At 41.9% G+C, this 17,217-nt stretch overlaps 1 protein-coding gene across 1 annotated transcript in view; it reads right to left on the bottom strand.

Annotated features, from left to right (window-relative positions):
• Positions 1-615: 615 nt before the first annotated feature.
• The window catches only part of adipor2 (adiponectin receptor 2), a 68,684-nt gene continuing 52,082 nt past the window's right edge, over positions 616-17,217 (bottom strand). The window contains exons 3-8 of the mRNA XM_060903427.1: positions 8,460-8,633; positions 6,473-6,644; positions 5,414-5,600; positions 4,362-4,549; positions 3,012-3,205; positions 616-2,370 (exon numbers count right to left, since the gene is read on the bottom strand). Coding sequence (XP_060759410.1) covers positions 2,242-2,370; positions 3,012-3,205; positions 4,362-4,549; positions 5,414-5,600; positions 6,473-6,644; positions 8,460-8,633 — 1,044 coding nt within the window. The 3' untranslated portion in view covers positions 616-2,241. The remainder of the gene's footprint in view (positions 2,371-3,011; positions 3,206-4,361; positions 4,550-5,413; positions 5,601-6,472; positions 6,645-8,459; positions 8,634-17,217) is intronic.

Below are 17,217 nucleotides of genomic sequence, written 5' to 3'. Positions count from 1 at the left end.
ACATGTAGGATAAGCGATATGCTAACAATATTGCATGCTATTGAACCAAATAATATTTCTTAAAAACGCATATTCACAGAAATCTCAATGCTTTTTATAGTAAGAATCATAAAAAATATACGAATAGCTAATAAAAAAAAATAATCATGGTGGTTAATCACTTAAAAATGTCTTTAACTTGGATTTAAAACTATCTATTGAAGGAGAGTCTTTAAGCTCAACAGGGAGAGCATTCCAGAGAAAGCATGATCTCCATAAGTTTTTGTATATGTGCACGGAACAGCCAAGAGATTCTTCGTAGTGGACCTCAGACATCGAGTTGTAGAGTAATCGTTCAAGAGACAAGTTAGGTATTGAGGTGCAAGGCCATTACGTATTTTATGAATGAATGAAACCCGCTAGAAGGGAATAGAACACGTGTTTTTATTCCATCGAAAAAGTGTCCTGAATGTATAATCATTAAGGCAGCTTTGCTTGACGGCATCTCTTTACACGGGCCGAGGCCATGACACAGGATGACACTTCAGTGTCCAGTCGGTTATCTGTAACTAGTTGTAAAGGATGTACTTTTAATTTGATTGATTTCATCAAGAAAGAAAATATAAAACAGTAAACTCAGAATTCAAAAACATTTTATTAGAACACCACAGTAGATATAAAAAAGGTTCTACTGCAGACACTCGGAACTTTGTGTGCTTCAACAAGAAATAGTACGCACCTCTCACACTTCAATAATAAATTAATATTAAAAAGAATAACACCTCCCCCAAAAAAATAAATAAAAAATGAATTAAACATTATGCAGTGAATCAAGGCCTTGTGTTGGTGGTGACCTCTGGGCCTGTGCCGGTTTGCATTGATTGATAACACTGTCGGATGAGCGTGGAGTCCACAGGTTCATCCTGTATTAAAGTTCCGAGACGTTGATCCCCGAGTTGCCTCGATTCAACACGAGCTGATGTACAAGGCAGCGTTTTGTGAAACGGACGGTGGCTGTGCGAGGCCTCCGTTACGGCCCACGCTGATGTAAAAACGTCCTACGATGGTGGGTTTGCCTCGTTCACGTGAGCAGCCTGGAGTAATACTCTTATAGATGAGACACAGTGTGATGCGTTCATGGATCTCGAACATGTGACCCACAAGCTTTAGAAAAGGCGAGCAAAAATCTTGAAGCAAAAATAAAGCTTTTCCTGTATTGTAATGAAGAAAAAAAAGCAGCATCCTGATTGAACAGATTGCAAAATTAAATGAAGTAAAAAAGCAGCGAATCATAGCAATGAAAAAAAAAAGAAAAAAAAAGTGCGTGACAGTACACAGAGACGTGTCTCTGCATGCCAGGATCTTCAACATCCCATAAAATCAAAATCAAACGTGATCTGAGGTGCTGTAGTCCAAGTCGAGAAGCAGAAATTCCTCGAGTGTGGAAAAAGGAGGCTGAAAACAAAATAATAAGGCCAGTTCTCAGACCTGGCACCTGTCAGGATTATGGCTTTGCCAGGAAAAACCTCTCGATGGCTTCTCATGGACTTCGGACTCCGCGCTCCAGAGACACACACAGCTACAGCCTCGGAGATCAACCACGGCTGCGCGCCGTCATGTGAAGCAGCAAACAAACATCACTTCGTCCATTTCGAACTGAAGTCTTCTATCTCTCGCCGATCCTTTAATCCTCCCTCTCGTTATTTTTGGTTCAGAAGTACACAGTTAATTTGCTGACTCCAGGATCCTAACTGATGCACCTACCTTGCATCTTTTCAACCGTATCCTCTCAATTTAACAATACTATAATGTTTTATCATTATCGTTATTATTAAACGTTTGTAAAAATCTATAGAACCCAGATTTAGAAATCTTATTTACATTAATAATAACATTTATAACAGTTAAAACCATTTGCACCTTGAAAGGCAAAAAAAATTTCCCAACATTTTTCCCCCAAACCAGTTAATATGCAAACAGCCTGAAGTCAAAATGTTTACAGATCTCCAAAACAACCCTGTAAATCTGTATTTCAGATTTACTGATCCACCCTCCAGCTCCACTGAATCGCATCGTGATTTATTATTATTATTATTATTAAAGGAGGGCAGAAGACGAGGAGTGAGGGGGAAACAAACAGGAGGAAAGGTCGTGTTTAGCCCTCAGTAGTGGAGCGAGACAGTTCAGAGAGGAGGACGAGGCGTTACTGGCGGTGGTGGTGGCAATAAAAGGAGAGCTCCGTCTCCCCCTGGTGGTGTGGTCTCATAGAGCGCTGTCCGCCGTACAGCCGGCGCCTACTGTATAGCGGAACTCCTGTAGGTTGGACACGCCGTGGAAGTGCACGAACGCTCCTGCAACCACCAAGATGTGGAACAGCTGGTGCGAGTGGAACTGAGAAGCACGAGAACAGGGAAAGAAGGGAAAAAAAAAAAAAATATTACCATGTCAAAACGGTAGAGCAGCGACATCGTTTACACGGGTGAGGACTATCAACTACTGATAAAGACAACCATGAAGAATTTTGTAGAAGTTTTTTTCTTCCTTAATTTGTAGAAAGACTGAAGTAAAACATTTCTTATGAACGCTGCATCAACAGCCTACCGAACCTGCTTTTTCACGGTGAGTGATTCTACACCTGTGTATTAAAATAGTGCTACAAAGGCAACAATCCTGTAAAAATACAATTTCCTTAAGTATCATCTTTACTTTCAACACCCTGTCCGAGTGGGACTCGATTAATAACCAGGGTTCGACAAATAAAAACAATTTCTAAAATCTCTCATCACAAATCGTTATTACAGTCTCTCAGGATCTTGTTTTCCAAGTCATTTGGGTAAATATTTTCTGTAAGAGCTTCTTTAAATGCCTTGGGCTACTTTTTCTTGATGCAACAATCTGCATTAAAATAAATTACACTTCCACCCTAATCATCATAATTTATGAACCAGATTCATTAACAGCTTTTTCGTTGAAGTGGTCTACATTAGCGCACGTGTGCGTGAGATACACTTCCCTGAGGTATGCACACTCACCCAGATGTCACATTTGCCTGGGAAGAACCTCTCAGGGATGCGCGCAGCGTAAAGGCAGGCTCCGGTGATGTAAAGGGCAGCCATGAGGAACAGCCAGCCCATCTGACCGATCGTGGTGGCCCTGAGGAAGCCCTCGGAGATTACGAAGTGTAATGTGGGGACAACTCCACTCAGGCCCAGGCCCACAAACACACCTGTTACACACACACACACACAGACTTTATACCTTTCCCACTCTCTGTCCATCTGTGTCTCTCTCTCTCCCTCACTCTGTCTGTCTGCCTGAATGTGTCTCTCTCTCCCTCTGTCTGTCTTTCTCTGTGTCCATCTATCTCCCCCATCCATCCATCTCTTTCTCTCGCACTCTGTCCATCTGTCTGTGTCCCCGTGTATCTGACTCTGTCTCGGTCTCTCTCCATCTGGCTCTCTGTCCATCTCCCCCTCGCTCTCTCTCACTCTGTCCATCTGTCTGCGTCTCTCTCTCTCCCTGTCTATCTCCCTCTCACTCTGTCTGTCCATCTGTCTCTTTCTCTTGCACTCTGTCCATCTGTGTGTCCGTCTGTCTCTCTCCCTCCCTCCGTCTGTCCATCTCATGACCAGAAAACCCTTAAAAGATCTGCCAGTCGCTTTACTGCTGTTCAGCTTGACCTGACACATCACAGATAATCTCAAGTGTGTACAAAACATTTTTCCCCCTTTCTCAACAACATGTAGCAAAATTATTAGCACGCCTAAATAATGTAAACTAACTATTTGTCAGAACGCGACAATTACATTCACATTAAATCAGACTGACATGACTGCTACATAGGTACAGAAATCCAATCTTTTCAAATCAGACCCGATTCACTTCTGGTCATTTTCTTTAAAGATTTTTTTGGGCTTTTTTCACCTTTATTGGATAGGACAGTGTAGAGACAGGAAATAAGCGGGGAGAGAGAGACGGGGAGGGATCGAACCTGGGTCCCCGGATTTATGGTATGGCGCCTTATCCACCTGAGCCACGACGCCCCCCCCCACTTCTGGTCATTTTCCACCTTCTCGACCTGATCACGCACAGCTGGCTGACAAGCCGTTTTCTGATAGTCATTTCTCATAAATAAGGATTTTTCTTTGTTGGTGTTTTTCGATACGTCACTTCCAGCTACAAATACGAATCGATTTTTAACAAAACTAAAACGGGGGAAAGAAAAAAAAAATCTGAATTACGCAACGAAGCTGTAATGAACACCTCCTGTGTTGTTCAACATCATGATAAGATTCTCAGTGCAGGAAATCTCTAAAGAGAGAGTGAGTGCTGATGTAGGATGCAGTTGACTGTATGCATCACCGTGTAATGTGACTGCGTACCTGCTCGTACTCCTCGGTACTGCGGCGTGGCGAAGAAGTCGCACTGGGACACGGTGATGGCAGCGAGGCCCAGGATACACACCACGATCAGGTATACAACGCAGGGCTGAGGGGAGCAGTAGAACGAGTAGTAAAGCCACGGCACAAAACTACCCATGATCAGGAACGCGATGCCTGAGTAGTCCAATCTAAAGCAAGATAGAGGAGACATTTTCAGTATAGTCTTTTAGTCATAAATCACTCGTCAGATAGAAACTTGAGGACAGTGTTTTACAGTAAACACCAGATTGGCACAGAACAAACATTTGTCGTCACTTTCTAGTGGTAATTACTATTAAAATTATCTTGGATGGGGGACGCGAGGGCCCACATCAGCACATCTTTCAAGCAGGAGGTGACAGATTACTAAAACAAGATGGAAGGGGTGGGGCTTCAAAACACCAATACAACTATCAAAAAAAAAAATCAATCAATCAATCAATCAATCAATCATTTGGCTTATCTGACAGTTTTATGGTTTGTGTGGGTGGGGGAGGAGTCAAACTGCCATTTTTGCATATTTTAGATCATAACCCATAGCAGCTTATGCTAATAAATGGAGTTTCTGCACTAAATATGTAAATAAACTTGCACACAATATAAACATGTGCACTAGGTGGCAGTGTTGCACGTGATAAGTAAGGACGTGCTGACACAAAGATTAATTTTAGTTGTTTACACTGTAGAATAATTTGTGGCCGTTTTAAGGCAGAACTTTGTGTTGCATTACTTTACATTTCTTCCTAAACAACCCCGGGCCAAGATTTTCTGCTCCCTTGTCAAGAACTCCATCGCTTCACTTCACCCATTATACGGAGAACTGCGAGAGTAAGTCTCACGATCTATAACAGTCCAGTTTCAACAAACACCGCTGCATACAAATCAATACGAGAGTGTTCAGTGAAACAGAACAAGCTGGATGTGGTCACATCGATTATTGCTGCTTTTGTATTGCAGCGCAGTAGTTTTTGATGCGTGTGCAAAAGCTGTGCGTGTCCTACAAATTCACTGACTTTGAGAATATCCTCGAGACGCCCTCTGAATGGCAGTAGACTGTGTGGAAGAGCCAGGAGAAGGACAGGCAGAGGATGGCACCCAAGAAGAACGCGCCAATCACGATCTTTTCCTGAAATGGTGCCACGAATGACATGTTGGGTCTGAACATGTACACGATCCCCAGACACAGGAAGAACAGGCAACCTGCCCACACACACACACACACAAAGATTAGAAGTGAATGAATTTCTTGTGTGGGTGAAAGAAAGAATTACAGTTTTATGTAAATTTAGTCCTTAAAACAGATTAAGTCATGCTTTTATATATTTTTATCTCTTCAGATCATGCAGGCAGTAAAAAGTCCACAGTGTGTGAGATTGATATCTACATAATTCTACCTCAGTATCTGCAAGATGAAGCCTTATCTTTGAAAGTGTATCCGACACTCCTATCCAAATCATTTTATAGCTTTCAAGACATACTTACCTGATAGAATCCCTTAATTACTAAATTTAAGCCTGGATTTATTTTGTCCACTAGATGGCAGATCTGTATCAGCACCCTTCATTTAATCATTGCTACAAGAGTTTGTTAATCTAAAAAAAGTTTAAACGAGCCGTGTTTGAGATATTTGACATCAGAAATGCCAACAACAACAACAACAAAAAAAAGCCAGATGCTCAAGTTAATTTTAACAAAAATGGCCCACTGGCTGAAGTCAGCGTGAAATCACACATTTCCGGGGCCATAAACTCTCACTACTGTTTAACAGACATTTTCTGCCTGTAACTAAAAGTGTGCAGTCCTCAGACACCATGGCTCGAACCCAAGAAACACTGCACTCCTGCAAGCTCTATTAAGTTAACTGCTGGTGATGAGCACAGGTTACAGACTTGCAGCATGGCATTAGTGCAGACGCGAGCAAATAATTATACCGTGGAACGTTATAAAGCAGATCACCAAACCTGCTGCACTGAGAACAGCTTACACGGACCTGGAGTGTTCAGGCCAACATGTGAACATTGAACCCATACATGAACCTGCGTGCGTGCGCACACATGTATTAGTTTTCTCACCGAGAAGATGAGTCCAGATGTTGCCCGTCTCTGTGTGGATTCTGAAGATGCTCTTGAAGCACGCTCTGAAGGATGGCATTGGTGGCCTGTGGCCATGCAGGAGATAGTCGTTGTCCTTTAGCCAATCAGGCAGCACGTCGTGGGGGATGACACGCCACCGGCCTTCCCACATCTTCACCGGAGAAAAACACATTATAAACAAGAAAATCCCACTGGTCATTCACAAGACAGACAAGACAAAGAAATGCCAGAAAGAGAAAGATATACTCGAACATAAACAAACAGTAAATAAGACAGACAAACAAAAAACACAAACAAAAAAACAAATGCAAAGACAAATATGAGAAATGCAAGAAATACAAAAATGCAGAAAGAAAAAGTAAGAAAAAGAAATACAAAAAGAAATGCAAGAACGAGAAATACAAAAAAGAGAAAAGCAAGAAAGACAAAAAAATAAACAGAAAAACATTAGAAAAGAGGAAGACAAGAGAAAGGAAGATGATTAAAAAGAATCAGGAGGAGAGACAAAGGAGGAAAGGATTAAATAAAGGAAGGGAACAAAGACAATTTTAAAAAAAGGATAAAGTAGATAGATAGAGACTGAGATAAATATGGTGTATTAAAATCACATTATTAATCGCAGTGAATAACTGTTTTGTTTATTGACGCACCAAACCAACCACTCTGCTCGTTCCTGGAAAGAAAAAAACAAAACAAAAACCCACAAACACACACACACACCCAGTCCCCGAGCTACTCTCAGTAGTTTTCCACTTTATATTGAAGATAACAGCAAAACATGGCACAGCGGTCTGAAGGCCACCAGCACATTCCTCTCTCCTCTGTGCCTGAGCAGCGTGTACTGTATCTGTATCTCGACTGAAGAGCACACACACACACACACACACACACACACACACACACACAAACAAACATGTCTGGAACAAAGCACGAGCCCGGGAGTTTATTATCCCACAGGAGAACTTTTAATATACTTCACTTTTTGCATTGAAGAAGCGAGACTCATTTTTCATAGTTATCACCAAAAAATGAAAGAGCAGAAGTTGTCGTGCGAATCGGAGACATCATCCCGAGTGATTAATGTGGTAATTGAAGGCCTGCAGTGAGCAATTTCAGGAGATGCTCGGCCTTGTCGGAAACACGACGACGCTCCAAAGCTCTGGCTCTAATGGAGCGGCATCCGAGAGCCGAGATCAGACCGAGTGGAGAGACTCTTACTCAAAGAGTCGCTTTTAACCCAGAGCTGCACTTCCTCTACAGGATGTGAAAAAGAGGGTTGAAAGTGAACGAGGAGTTGAACTGGGAGGCTTTTAACAAACATTGAGCGGACGTGTGTCTTTCCCCTGCTGCACTTGTGTGCCTATCGATAGAACAGAGTCGCCTGCAGACAGGAGATGGGTAATGAGTATTGGCAAGGTTTCCATCCTGATGGTTTCAGTTCCACATGGAGATGGAGGAGCATGAATGCAGCTGTTTGGCGGAGATGGAGCATTCCGAAGAAGCATCTGTATTGAGGAGTGCAGTCATGTGACTTCCCGACAGCCATGTATATATGAGTTTAGTTATAAAATATTAGAACACACACACACACGTGGGCTTTTTCCTTTGATATGTAGTCATGTTTAAACTTGCGCTGTAACTACAGTACCAGATTTCAGTGGAGCAGCTGAGCGGTGTTTTTGTAAACAAATTAAAAGTCGAGCTAGACGCAAGTATATTTGACATGCGATGTATGGAACGAACGCTGCAGCTCATGTCTGAAACGTTCACGCTTTGGTGAAGGCGCAAACATGGCGGCTTACATGATCTAGCTACGGAGTCATCCTCTCCTAACTAACTCGCTAATCACTACATGACCTTAGCTACCACTTCATCCGTTAGGTTTCCAGGCCGCCAAAACACATGACCGCGCAACACACTGGAGCTTTTACATTCACAGTGCATGTGTGTGTGTATTGTGACTAACCTTATGGACAAATTCCTCCATCTTTTCCATAGCATGGTGAGCCTGCAGCAGTGGAGTCATCCCCATAAAGCCTTCATCGGAGCTCCTCTCCTCCTTCTCCTCCTCTTCCTCCTCCCCCTCTTCCTCTGTCCTCTTGTCTCCTTCATGGTGCGCCGTTCTTCTAACGGCTGCAGTCTGTAAACGAAAAACAGAAGAGTCAGGGCACACAATCCTCACATCACAGATTGTGTTTACATGTAGAAAATAATCTCATAGCTCCAAAAAGCAAAACTGGATTTTATCAATGATTTGATTGGATTTACATGCACTTAAGTAACCTAATATCATAGAACCCAACACAGGGTGTGTGGGTCAGTCAGTCAGCGATCACATTTCTTTACACTCTAAATACATGACTTGTGCATTTACAGACACTTTTGGGGGGGGGGGGGGGGGGGGGGGCGGCATCAAACAAATAATCAGTCCTCAGATGGGTTTCTTTTGAACGATATTTTTGCAGTGACCGTTTAAAATATATGTTTTTAATTCGGGTTTTAAAAAAGCCAAAATATACCTACCAAACATTTCAATTAAATTTATTTCCTTACATGATTTAGGATTCGACTGCACGTGAATATTAAAATGCATGCATAAACACAAATCGCATAACCACTTGTATTGAATTTTCCAGAAATCGTGCCATCTTGAAACGCTATCCTTCTGCCTCGCAATTATTTCTCTCTCCTCCACATAGCACATCATTATAATAACAATTAGGCATGTGGGACAGACCCAGTGCTGCAGATAAGCCAGTGCATCACTGTGTAAACGAGCAGCTCCTTTCTGTTCTCCTGTACATCTCTCCGTCTCAAGATCTTTGAGATCAGACAGTTTCTGAGCAGGTCAGTGGCAGTTTGCTGTCCACTAGCTGTATATCACTTCCTTTGGCCCAGATCTGCTATAGGTAGTCTACTTACTATTTATTCACGAGAGAGAGAGGGGGGAAAAAAAAGGGGGGTGAGAGAGAGAGAGAGAGAGAGAGAGAGAGAGAGAGGTGTTGAGGAGGACAGGTTAATGAGGAGCTCTTAATCAGATCAGGTTTGGCCTGAGGGCTGTGCAGCACCTCAGTAATCAGCGTTGACATGGTTAAGCACAGACCTTGTTCTTACTGATGACACTTCCTCTCTCTCGGTCTCTCACACACGCACAAAACCTGAATCTGTTTCTTATTCACTATACAGTGCACCATTTATGTAGTTGCACTCTGTGACAAATTATATTCCCTAGATAGTTCCCCTATAGTATTACCCACAATACACTCTATTGCTATCTATACTACACTATATAGTGTACAACACACACACAAACCACAATATATAGCGATTTCATGAATAACTGGGCTGGTAATGGTTTCTGCCCCATCAGGCTGCATCGCACCACACGCTACAGCTTAATGCAGGACATCGATCTTTTAGCAGTGTCCTAATCTTTTACTCAAAAAGTATAGCATGTACTGTAGTCTCCGTATCGAACATCTGTATTCGCCTTACAGCTATCCTGACCTTGATGCTGAAAACGCTCAGTATTCCAGACCCACCACATGGCCACAGTCGACTGAGCGGGCAATCTCAGAGCCCACACAAAGGGATAGAGAAATGACAAGGCATTACGGCGCGTCGCTCTAACCGCTCTCTTCAAAGCGTGTTCAAATGGACTCCTTACGGGAACGCCGCACCGCAGCCCCGGATCGTTTCACGTCATCTAATTATATCCGTGACAAACCAAACAGACAAGCGTACACCCACAAACAACAAAATGTTTTGGCACTCCACCTAATGCTTTTAAACGGACCGCTTAATGCTTGAACACGGGTCCATAAATAGATCCACTTGGAGCGATCCTAAGCTCAATCTATGAATAGTCTAGCGTGCAATGAGCAACATGATCTCATAAGTGGATGATTTGTTAACATTCAGAGGCTACTGAGTGGACCAAATGTGGAGAGATAATAATAACAATAGATCCTGCTATGAAAAGGTATGACTCTCCTTTCCTGATTTCTTCTGTTTTTGTTTACACTAAAATTTAACACAAGACAGCTTTTTGTAAAATGATCATTTCAGGAATAATGTTTTGTGGCATAAAGCAAACAGAATTCCACAGTAACAATCAATCAATCAATAGCATGGTGGGGGTAGCGTGATAATGTGGGGATGCTTTGCTGCTTCAGGGCCATAATTGGCAGAACTACAAATTTCACAAACAGAAATCCCAGCACAGTTGGGTTACGGGGCAAAAGACAAACAAGGGCAGGACAAGGGCAAGTCCACTTCTTAACAGTCTCAAAAGCTACAAAATTAAGGATTTAGACAAGCCTGGTCTTCACCAGCCTCTCTTATTTCTCTCTTGACGTTAGTAAAATTCCTTCCATGAAAGTCTCTATAAAGAAGTCGTTCCTATAGAAATGATAATGAGGGGATGGAGAGAAGCAAATTAGAATAAAATAAATAAATCAATTTAAAAACCTTTTATTCAGATAAATAATTTGTAGAGGCATTGATGATACAAATTTTAAGATTTAAACTTCCCGAGTTTCACACAGTGGCTGATGATCAAGTTCCTGATTCGAGTGTCGAGTTTCTTAAACTGTTGAGAGTCTAAATCGCAGTGATGCCATAACCATCTGTGGTCTGGAGTTCAGAGACAAAACAGGCCATGCTCTCAGTGGGTGTGAAAGATGCTTTCCCCTCCTCCTTTTTGAGATTAGAGGGTTTCTGTGAATACTGGGAGATAATTAAGGCGGTCTGTTACGGCACATACTGTATATAAAACTAAACAGCTACTGCTTTCCTCCAAGTGTCTCTCCTGACTGTAGCATTGACCAAACACGAGCTCTGGGGGAAGTAGTAGTTAAGGAGGGGAAAGAGAGCCCCACATCAATTTCTCAGAATAATTTTCATGTACTAGCAGTAGGAGCTGACCCTGGTTACAAATAACAGCACGTCCCAGTGTTTTATTCCTCGTATACTTGCCAACTGTTAAAATTCCTATTAAAGAATGACTGATCATACTTTTTATCCATTTATAGTTACATTTAAAGTTGCGGAATGTCCACAAATCAAGTTTATAAAAGCTTGGGGGGGCTTACTAGCCTGGCTAACGCGACTTCAAAGCTCTGCGAGCTATTGGTCTGGCCAAGATATTATGCCCAACCGTTTCCCAGAGCCCGTGGTTGACCCGCCTCCCTGAAATGCCTCAGTTTGCTACTGGTCGAAGCCAGAAAAGGCTGTGACGAAGCTTAAACCAATCACATCACTCTTTCCTCTGACGTATGTGACGCGACGGGGCTAACTGGTAGATTAAACTCTTACCGAAGCCGGTCGGGAGCAAGGCGAAAACGTCCTTCCTTTCAATAAATACCTCCAGGGCTGCTCTTTGCTCCGTTTTCAATGAGAACTTCCCGTTGAATGCTTTCAATACAGCATCTATGCGTAATAGATGCGGAAGCGTGAATGAAGCGCTTCCGGCATAGATTCTGTAAACAATCTATGGCTTCCGGTCGCAGTTCTACTACGTCAGTGCCTTGAACACACCTCTACCCAGGGCCGTTGGAGATGCTCAAAGTTGATTGGTTCCCGATTTTTCGGGAGCTTGGAAGAGCTGTAGATAGCTTGCCTGGCCAGACTAAGGCCCTTTTCCACTACCCTTTTTCAGCTCACTTCAGCTCGCTTCAGCCCGACACGGCTCGCGTTTCAACTACCAAAAAACAGCACGACTCAGCTCGCTTCAGCCCTGCTTAGCCCCTAAAACTCGCACCGTTTTGGAGTGGGGCTGAAGCGAGCCAAAACGAGCCGAGTGAGGTTGGGGGCGTGAGCAGACACTCCCCTGTGCACTGATTGGTGAGGAGGAGTGTCCTCACATGCCCACACACGCCCCGCGAGCACGCTGGGATCTGTAAACACCGTAAACCCGGAAGAAGAAGAATTCCGAATTACGAGAATTTCTGAAGCCTTATGTGCCTCGCCTCATCTATACGCTCTTGCCAGTATCTGTTGGCGTTGTCGGTGACAACAAGCCACAGCACCAAGACCAGCAACACTAACGACTCCATGTCCTCCATGTTTATTGTTTACTATCCGGGTCGTGAGACTACCGCTTAAAAGGTCACGGATGTCACTGTTTGCGCTGCTTAACGACATCACGTGACGTCCACCCACTTTCGCTAACTCCACCCAATGTGTCCACCCACTTCCAGCCAGCACGGTTCAGCGCGGTTGTAGTCGAAATGCAACTCCAATAGCCTCACTCAGCTCGACTCAGCACGGCACGGCTCAGCCCGACTCAGCCGCGTTTGTAGTGGAAAAGCGGCATAAGCTCGCAACAGGCCCTCGTGTTGCGTCACGCTTAGGATGGGCGGGCCCAGGCTAGGGGCTTACAGCTTTACAACTAACTGTTAAAGTGCCAACACCATGCATATATGTCCATGTGCAATAGAAATAAATAACATATTACAACGAGAGCACTGCACGACTGTCTGAGCTGTGCTGTTACAGAAAATTAAATCGACACATTCCAACCAATCAAGAATTCAACAATGCTGTGGTATACAACAGTGTGCTTATGTATAACGGTATGCTTGCCTTTAAAGCGAGACGGCCTTTTGATTTCATAAAATTGGTGAAATTTAGTTCCGTCTGAAATGTGGTGATTGTGATACATGTTTATTTCTGTAATATCTCACAAAATATCAGGCCATTCTGTGTCTGGGAAGTTATTTAATTTGAGGGGATTAAAGCAAATAATGGGCATGAAATCGCTCGCTTGGCGCAGTCAAGCAGACAGAGGAAGTCCGTGTGCGCATGCGCAGGTTTACCTTCTTTTGGGTTTTACGGCAGCTGGCATCCACAGTGTTGCATTACTGCCATCTACAGGTTTCCCTTTGAGCGTGCACTGACAGTTCCATCATTCTGTCGCTAAACGAACAGCTGATCACACCGAGGTGCTCGCTGAGTGCCGATATTTATTTCCTTTAGGTTAGTTTCCTTTCCTTCGTATATAACATAACATATTTTCTTCTCGCTTTCTTTCCATTACTGTAGTCGCTCTTTCACGTTTCATTTGCACACTCACATCCTCCATTTTTCTCTCCTGTTTCAAATTTGTATCCCACAATGCCTTGCGTGAATGGGGAAAGCCCACCACGTGATGCATGACGTAGTATCTTTTGAGTCATGGTGAAGCAGGAAAAAATAGCGGAGAACTTACGGCCACGTGGGGATAAATTAATTAATTGTAATAAATAAATAAAAAGTCTGTGATTTGAATTCAGTAGCTTTCAGTCCACTAAACAAAAATAATTGGGTGTCGGGGAAAATTCTTTTTATGACCTACACTTAAAATCTGAAAAGCAGTCTAGCTTTAATGTGAATTACAAAGTGAGAAAGGAGGCTACAGTCCTAAACAGAAAATCAGCCTAGATTTGAAGCTTCCATCAATCCTCACCTGGACATCATGCAAAAGACAAAGAAAGCAATGCAGTAAAAAGGAAACTAAATAATATGCAAGGTGAGAATAGATACTAGTTATATTGTCAAGGTGAGCATTATTGTGGTTCTCCACTTTGGTCGCTTGTCAGTAAATGGATCTGGCCAGACTCCTTGAAAAGACAGACCAGATCTATAATGCATGACTAACCTGTTTCCCATGCCTGCCAGCAAAATGCAGTATATATATATATATATATATATATATATATATAAATAAATATATATAAATAACTTTCTACAGTCTGCTCAAGTGCTTAAAATGCACTGGTCATAGTGAAACTACATTAAATTATAGGAGGATGGTAATATAGAGGGTGAACAGCAGCTCTGAAGCATGCACTATTCCTCTTCCTCTGTGTTGTGGTGCACTCATGGGTGTGTGTGCAAGCAGCTGTGGGTTTTATAGAGACTCTGTATGCCTTAGAGGGCCACCAGATGGACGTCTTTCTGACCGTGTTTAGCAGACCAATAACAAGGAGGCCACTGTGGTGTTTTGGATGGGAACCAGCTGATGAAAGAAAGACCATGAACTTAAAAAGCGCTATTCATATCGGTGGAGGGTGTGTGGCACAGAGGAGTCAAGATTACACTCATGATCAGGAGTTGAGCACCATCACTGCAGTGCTTAGGACAACAGACAAGGGGCACAAAACAGATCTGAAAGAAATACTTTTAAAGAACACTACATGCTTGATATTGGCTAAAATAATAACAGTGCTTCTCATCAGGACTATTCAAACATTTTAGGAACAAAATGTCTGACTTATTTGACTGTACCGTTTTATTCAATGCTGACGCAATGACAAAAGATACCAGTGTTCTCAAAAGCATTTCTACAGGACACGATATACCAGCAATACTGCACACAAAACTAGCAAACAATGTCTTGCATATAACTGGGGGGAAGAGACAGAGCGTGTGAGATTTAAAATGAATGAATAAATAAATAAAACTGAAAGGGAGAGAAAAATATTGAAGTGTAAAATATAAATCTTTAAAATTGATTTTGTAAAAATCAAGTATAAATTTGACAAATTTATTTTCAAAAAATTTGAATAAAAATTAAAATAAAATTACAATTACATACGAATTAAATAACACATTTTCAAAAGAAAATAAAATTCTACAGTACACAATATACCAGCAATACTGCACACAAAGCAATACAATGTCTTGTATATAACTGGGGGGTTTGTTTGGGGGGGGGGGGGGGGACGACACTGAAAAGGACAGAAAAAAATTAAAGTCTGCAAAAATTTACATTTTACAATCAATTTTAAAGATTACGTGTAAATTAAGTGTAAATTTTTGCCTCATTTGTTTTTCTTAATTAAAAAAAAAATAATATTTACATTTCCAAAAATCAGACTAACATAATGCATCACATTTCAAATCCAAAAAGTATTTTTAAATAAATATACAAATAAGAGCCAATGCTTTATTGTTTAACATTAGTTACACTCTCCAGTATCAAGAAAGCCAAAAACATATGATTAAGATACAACTAAATTCACGTGCGTGCTTATAAGCAACAATTTCACCTTGGCACCGTCATCCAACACCACAATTATACTACTGAAAAGGTGATAAGTTCACTCTCTAATTAGACTGAAGGATATACAGTTAGGTCCATAAATATTTGGACAGAGGCAACATTTTTCTAATTTTGGTTCTGTACATTACCACAATGAATTGTGAACAAAACAATTCAGATGCAGTTGAAGTTCAGACTTTCAGCTTTAATTCAGTGGGTTGAACAAAATGATTGCATAAAAATGTGAGGAACTAAAGCGTTTTTTTTTTTTAAAACAATCCCTTCATTTCAGGGGCTCAAAAGTAATTGGACAAATTAAATAAATTGTAAATAAAATGTTCATTTCTAATACTTGGTTGAAAACCCTTTGTTGGCAATGACTGCCTGAAGTCTTGAACTCATGGACATCACCAGACGCTGTGGTTCCTCCTTTTTAATGCTCTGCCAGGCCTTTACTGCAGCGGTTTTCAGTTGCTGTCTGTTTGTGGGCCTTTCTGTCTGAAGTTTAGTCTTTAACAAGTGAAATGCATGCTCAATTGGGTTGAGATCAGGTGACTGACTTGGCCATTCAAGAATATTCCACTTCTTTGCTTTAATAAACTCCTGGGTTGCTTTGGCTTTATGTTTTGGGTCATTGTCATCTGTATTATGAAACGCCGACCAATCAGTTTGGCTGCATTTGGCTGGATTTGAGCACACAGTATGTCTCCGAATACCTCGAAATTCATCCGGCTGCTTCTGTCCTGTGTCACATCATCAATAAACACTAGTGACCCAGTGCCACTGGCAGCCATGCATGCCCAAGCCATCACACTGCCTCCGCCGTGTTTTACAGATGATGTGGTATGCTTTGGATCATGAGCTGTACCACGCCTTCGCCATACTTTTTTCTTTCCATCATTCTGGTAGAGGTTGATCTTGGTTTCATCTGTCCAAAGAATGTTCTTCCAGAACTGTGCTGGCTTTTTTAGATGTTTTTTTTTTTAGCAAAGTCCAATCTAGCCTTTTTATTCTTGAGGCTTATGAGTGGCTTGCACCATGCAGTGAACCCTCTGTATTTACTTTCATGCAGTCTTCTCTTTATGGTAGATTTGGATATTGATACGCCTACCTCCTGGAGAGTGTTGTTCACTTGGTTGGCTGTTGTGAAGGGGTTTCTCTTCACCATGGAAATTATTCTGTGATCATCCACCACTGTTGTCTTCTGTGAGTGTCCAGGTCTTTTTGCATTGATGAGTTCACCAGTGCTTTCTTTCTTTCTTTCTCAGGATGTACCAAACTGTAGATTTTTCCACTCCTAATATTGTAGCAATTTCTCAGATGGGTTTTTTTCTGTTTTCACAGCTTAAGGATGGCTTGTTTCACCTGCATGGAGAGCTCCTTTGACCACATGTTTTCTTCACAGCAAAATCTTCCAAATGCAAGCACCACACCTCAAATCAACTCCAGGCCTTTTATCTGCTTAATTGAGAATGACATAACGAAGGAATTGCCCACACCTGCCCATGAAATAGCCTTTGAGTCAATTGTCCAATTACTTTTGGTCCCTTTAAAAACAGGGTGGCGCATGTTAAGGAGCTGAAACTCCTAAACCCTTCATCCAATTTTAATGTGGATACCCTCAAATGAAAGCTGAAAGTCTGGACTTTATGTCCATTATATAACTATAACTTGAATATGTTTCAGTAAACAGGTAAAA

The sequence above is a fragment of the Neoarius graeffei genome, chromosome 21 (genome assembly GCF_027579695.1).
Source record: "Neoarius graeffei isolate fNeoGra1 chromosome 21, fNeoGra1.pri, whole genome shotgun sequence".
NCBI classification, from domain to species: domain Eukaryota; kingdom Metazoa; phylum Chordata; class Actinopteri; order Siluriformes; family Ariidae; genus Neoarius; species Neoarius graeffei.
The sequence above is the reverse complement of the archived record's forward strand: the minus strand, read 5'-3'. Positions and strand labels throughout refer to the sequence as shown.